This window comes from Bos javanicus, chromosome 7 (assembly GCF_032452875.1).
Source record: "Bos javanicus breed banteng chromosome 7, ARS-OSU_banteng_1.0, whole genome shotgun sequence".
NCBI lineage: Eukaryota > Metazoa > Chordata > Mammalia > Artiodactyla > Bovidae > Bos > Bos javanicus.
In genome coordinates this window covers 46822772-46828771 of record NC_083874.1, presented here as the reverse complement: position 1 = coordinate 46828771, position 6000 = coordinate 46822772, and the positions used below count along the sequence as shown (strand labels likewise).

General features: G+C 50.7%; 1 protein-coding gene across 2 annotated transcripts in view; it reads right to left on the bottom strand.

Annotated features, from left to right (window-relative positions):
- Window positions 1-351: 351 nt before the first annotated feature.
- Window positions 352-6000, bottom strand: part of SLC25A48 (solute carrier family 25 member 48) — a 57654-nt gene continuing 52005 nt past the window's right edge. The window contains exons 7-9 of one of the 2 annotated variants that reach the window (XR_009737579.1): window positions 3640-3769; window positions 688-1100; window positions 352-462 (exon numbers count right to left, since the gene is read on the bottom strand). Coding sequence is in view for 1 of the 2 variants with exons in the window: in XM_061423563.1 (XP_061279547.1) it covers window positions 3647-3769 (123 nt within the window). In the remaining variant the exon portion in view is untranslated. Of the gene's footprint in view, window positions 1101-3639; window positions 3770-6000 lie in introns of both variants that reach the window. The other variant, XM_061423563.1, reaches the window with a different exon arrangement.

Genomic DNA, 6000 nt, shown 5'->3' with positions numbered 1-6000 from the left:
CTGGTTGTGTGACAGAAAACACCTCAGGTTCCCCTGGTAATGGACCAGATGCCAGTCATCCTCTCTTCAGCATCCACAGTGCCCGCCCAGCCCAGTGATGCATGCAGACCCAACTCTCGTGTAAACAGAACTGCCTCTCATACGCTGGAGCGGAAGGACCACGGGGGACCCTCAAGGCTGTCCCCAACATCAAGGATAGCGTCGAAATACAGTAAATGCTCAAAAATGTTTGATGACTGAAGGAATGAGCAAACACCCTGGTGTTGGCGGGATGGAGAGTTTAGACCACAGCCCGTAGAGCTGCCTTGGGATGCTGCAAGGCCAGCGATAGTAAAGGAGAAAAATCAAGGAGACCATACTAAGGGTTTTATTTCAAGCAGGGAACCCTTTGCTACAGTAACAGGATAAACTGACGAGACTGAACGTTTCGACTTTGCGCCAGAGCCATGCTTTGTCCTGGGCCTGTTAGGAGAGGGGATTTTCAGAGACATGCTCTTAATCACTCAAGGGGGATGGGGGGCTGTGGAAAAATCAAGGAAGACCCTTTCAAGGGGGGGAAAAGGGTAGGGGATTCGGAATCTAAAGATACCTTCCCCACTGGGATTTAGCTGGGAACGGATGCATCAGGCTGGCTGATGGTAGCTCCCCAGGGCACCGTGTTGAGAAGGATTCAGAAACTGCATTCACCTCAGGAGGAAGGGGCTGCAGGACTGATGAGGGAAGTCTCTGGTGGCACAGAAGCAGGAGTGACGTCATGGACACATAATAGCAAAAGAGCAGTGGTCTCCCCACGTGGTTCCAGCGTGGTTCCAGTGAGAAGTCAAATTTAGATTAATGACATCATAATGGAAATCAGACTGTGGATCAGGAGTTCACTTTGTTCTGTTTTGCTCTCCACGTGAAAAGAAGGCCCAGAGAATGCCCACCCCACCTGCACTCAATGCTGGGCAAGAAGGGATTTCAAGGTGAGCCCGGCTGGCTTAGGGTCAGTGCAGAGGCCTTTTCTCTCTTCGGTCAATTCACCACCTCAGGCTCTGGAGATGCCGCCACCATCAGCATCGGCTGTCGCGGAATGAGGTTCTGGTCAGGTGATGCTGAACCTGGGGAAAAAGGAGGAAAGGTTAAGACTGTCATCTCACTGGGATTATCAGTCAGCAAGATCTAGGAGTCAAATTGCTTCTGTGAAGCAACACTGGGCAAAGTATTACCATGAGAACAGGCTGGGGAGGGGCTATGAGGTTGTCCAGGGTTGTTTTGTAAAAGTTCAATGAAAGACATTGCTGGGGGGGGGTGGGGAAATGTATCTTCTTGCCTTGAAAATGAACTTTTCTTGAAATTGAGAGAGGGCCAGTGAAGTTCGAATGTCACGGCAGATGGTGGGCCAGCATCATTCGAGATAGACAGCATCCCACCACTTGTTAGGAACTGCAGGGCTCCCTAATTCTCTAATTGCCTCACTCCACTCTGTCCTCAGTCTAGGCTACAAGGAGGGAATTGACTCCCTTGTCTTCAAAGCATGGCTGCTACTGCTGCCAGAGATCTCAGCGCTACTTGGTAAATTCAGATCCAGGACTTGTTGAAGGGCCTTGGTGTTCTTGGATTAGAGCAGGAAGCTGAACTCTCTGTGTGAGGCTTGTTCAAGACAAGGCTCCAGAAGAGTTCCTGGGAACTCCCTCCTCCACCTGAGAGGCACTACCCCACCCACCCGTGCACAGGAAAGACACAGACATTTGTGCCCTTTGTCTTATCAGAGCATTTTCAGAAGGAAAAACTTCCAGTCACTGCTTTGAAAGGCCAAATCCAAGACAATCAGAATTGGGCTTGCTGGAAACGTCTTCCTTCCTCCTGAAGTAGCCAAACCAGGGTGGCCGTGAGTGGCAGGGAGCCATGGCTCAGGAAAGTGTCCAGCAACTCTGGGATCTGTGAAGCCTTGGCATTAAAACCCTTTGCAGCTGAAGTTTAATGACATGGAAAAATGGTCCTGAACTATTAAATGGGAGGAGTGAGCTATAAAACATTGTATAACATTGGATCCCAATTGGGGGATAAAAAAAAAAGTTGGAAGAATATTAACAAGGCCATGGGATTAAAGGTATTTTTATTTTATTCTTTTTATTTGCATTTTCTATGTTTTCCTACATTAAAATGCATTGATTTTATGATAGGATTTTTTTTAAGCCACTTTCATCTGTTAAAAGGAGGATGTGGTCAGTATCTGAAAAGTTTTAAGAACCAGATTTATCCTCCTTGTCCTGAACATGACCCAAGTAACAGTGACTCTTTACCCAGGGTATTTAATTATGCAAAATGTGTTGCTACCCTTTCCCTTTTGTAAGAGAGGGCAAAAAGCCAGGAAGGCTGTGGATGTAGGTGCTTTAATAAAAAGCTAAAGCATGTGACTAAAGCAAGCGTCCGGGGCAGGGCCTGGACTCACTCTCATCAGCCTCATCCATCCTGCCCTTCCCCTGGCTCTAGGATCTGGCCCCATCCATGCATCCTAGCTGGGCTCTTATACAGGACAGGCAGCAGACAGGTTGGCTAGACCTTCCTAGTGAGGACCAACCACCCTTTCTAAGAGAATCTGCAGTCGCCATGACTGAAGCAAAATGGTCTCTTGTTTTCCAGAAAATTCAGTGACTCATTCCACTTTGTCTTCTGAGCTCTGAAACAAGAGAAGGGGAAAACAAGGGAGAAGAAGAGGAGGAGGAATTGAGGGGATATTGGAAGCTGGTCATCCATCTACTCGATTATGTTTCTGTGCGACCATTTGTGCACCAGGTTTCATGTGAAGCACTAATGATACAAAGGAGAAAACCAGTTATAGCTCCCCTGGAACCTTCAGCTGACTGGGAGCAGAGCCTATAGCAGGTGTGCCTCCTCCTGGCCGAGGCATCAGGGCAGGCTTCCTGCAGGAGGAGGCTCCTACACCAGGGCCTGGATCACAAAGAGGAGTTGGCGAGGCCAAGGACAAGAAGAAGGTCTGAGGAGAGGTGTCAGGCTGGAAGAGCATGCACAAAGGCCCAGAGGCAAGAGTGAGGGTGGTGTGTTCAGGATGCTGCTGAGGACGAGGGCTTTAAGGACTGACACTTAACCTAGAGGGCAATCGGGAGCCATCGAGGGCAGTGGAGCGAGGCAGTCACTTATTCAGACTTCAGTTTTCAGATCCCTTTGGTTGCAGTGACTTTTCTACAATGAGAACAGGAAAAGGAGAGGGTATGGGAGGCAGAGATGGTGGCAAAGGCTGTTCTTTAGGAGCCTATTCAGTAGTGAGGTGGAGAGACAGTGTACCAGAGGGTGGGCACCCTGGTTCGAGACCTCTATCTTGGGTTACTGAATTTGTATGGTGAAGCTAATGCACTTCTCTCCAAGGGCTGAATGGGAAACAGACAGATGAGCTCGCTACAAACAGGTAAGTTCTGGGCCGGCCTCAGTTACTGACCGCCTAGCTCATGACCAGCCACAGGTGGGCATTTCAGAAGAGCTTTTTGATGACAAGAAGGGTGGCAATTCCAGTCCTGAACTAACACAGATTAAACAGGAAACAAACAGGGAAATTTCTGAAGTCCACACCACTCTCACGCAAAGAAGGGGTTTTAAGTTCCGGGAGGGCACAAGTGGCAGGGAAAGAGGTGCACTGACCTGGCGCTCAGGGGCTGGTCACCACGTGGTCCCCACGGATCGCCTGCAGCGAGAGCTCGTACCCAAGGAACATGGCTGCGCTCATGGGGAAGCCCCGCACGGCATTGACCGTGATGCCTCTGAAAAACACCTTTGGCAGGAGGCGGGGTTATCACAGGACGCGGACCGGCACCCTCCGCCCCCATCCACATCACTTCTGAAGGCTCGTTTCTTCGCAGGCCCAGTATGCATGCGCTAGATACTACCAGCTCACAGGTGAGTCCCGTGAACACCACGTTCGCTTGCTTAAAACTGTGCTCTCTCTCATGAGCACGCGAACACATGCTTGGTTCTAGGACTGCAAGTTACAGCTCCATACGCTCTGCAGTGGTAGACAGGGCACCAGGCCCTGACCAAGCACTGTGACTGGTGCTTCACAGGACGTCCCAGAAGGGGCAGGGTAGGGGGAGCTAATTCAGGCCATGCTCCAGACGGCAGATGTGGAGTCCAGGCACAGCTTTGCCAGTTAGCAGCTATGTTACCTGGGAAATTGGCCAAGGCTCTAGAACTCGATTTTCCCACCTGTCCAATAGGGGCAATAATACTATTGACCTCCTACAGTTGTTGAGGGAATAAATGACATGTTGCTTTTAAAGGCATTTTCACAGTGCGTGTCCTGCAGTAAGCACTCCTTAACTGTTGACAAATCACACCATCCTTATTAACAATAGTGTATGAAATCACTACTTCATACAGAGTAGCACTGCACTTCCGTCATGAATGCTGAGGCGTCTCTGTGCTGAGCTGCTAAACTCTGCCTTTAATACAAGAAGACTGGATTTATCACCCCTAGGGAGTGCTGCCCTTTCACTGTGACTCTTCCTGCCTGGTGCTGGGTAGACATTGATCTATGTGATGTGGTCCCAGCCCTTGGGAAGTTTATAACCTACTGGGGACATAAGCCCCATTCAGGAATAATTGCAGTGTAACCCATAACATGATGAAAACAAATAAAGGCCTTGGTGAGGGGTGGGGTGGGGAGGTGTGCTAAGCTGCTTCAGCCATGAGTGACTCTTTGTGATCCCATAGACTGTAGCCCTCCAGGCTCCTCTGTCCATGGAATTTTCCAGGCAAGAATACTGGAATGGGTTGACATTCCCTCCTCCAGGGGATCTTCCCAACCCAGGGATTGAACCTGCATCTCCTGTATCTCCTGCAGTGGCAGGAGGGTTCTTTACCAGTAGCGCCACCTGGGAAGCCCCAGGGTGGGGAGGAGCTGTCATTAAATGTCTTCTTTGGGAAGAGATGACACGTCTGAAGGCAAATCGCTACTCACACATGAATGACCTGAGAACTGTCGGGTGTAAGAGGTAACCTGTTAACTGATGCCTGTATAATTTACTCTTCAGTTGTAGTCTGTGAATAGTACTTCTCGGTACTTTAATTTTCAGAAGGTCCAGCCCTTTGCATGACCCAGTTTCCTTAGTTGTTGGGATTCTAGTGTCAGGGTAGGTGCAGACCACTGTCATGGGCCAGGACATGAGGTGACATCCCTTCAGGAGAGGTGTCTGCAGCGTGACACTCGTGGAAGCCTGGGACATGCAGCTTTGTCAGGAAGGAGAGAGAAGGGCCTCAGTATACCCAGGGTTGGGGGGAAGCCTTGGCCCCAGGGAAGGGAACTGATGGGCCAAGATCCACAGAGATGAGCAAGTGGCCAAGACAAACAGTGAAGCGTTCAGGTAGGGGCAAGCAGGCTCCTTGTAACATTAGCACTCCTCTCTAATGTCTAACCTTTCTGGAATTCCACAGAGATGGAATTCACCCAGGGTGACTGAATAACAACAAGGAATTGGGTCAGGCTCCGAGAGGAAAATTCCATGCTGGGTGTACACAGAGGCTCCCGTGTGCACCTCCACAAGGCAAGGCAGGCCAGGCAGGACCCAGCTTGGAGTGGGATCCTCCTCCCCGACAGCACTGGGCCATGCAGGAGCGGTGGGCCACTTCAGACAGCCAGAGAGGACCTCCCCCCGGCTGTGGCCTGCTCTGCTGTGAGGCCCAAAGATGGCAAGCAGAGTGCAGACCTGCTGGCTTTTACCCTGGCCTTTGGAACACAAGATCACTAGACAGTCTTTCCTCATGATTCCTCAGCGGCTCCCCACTTCCCAAGATCAAGTCCATACCCTTCCCTGACCTTCCAGGACCCACATGCTCCTTGCATTTCTCTGAGCTGCCTCTTACACTTGACACTGTGGGCAGTATATTGGCCTGCCATTCCTCCTGCCGGGCCAGCTCTCTCCCACCACTGACCTTCTTCTGGTCCCCGGTGCTGGGATGGCCTCCAGACTCGGTTCTACCCTCTGGTAGCCCTGCCACGGCCACACC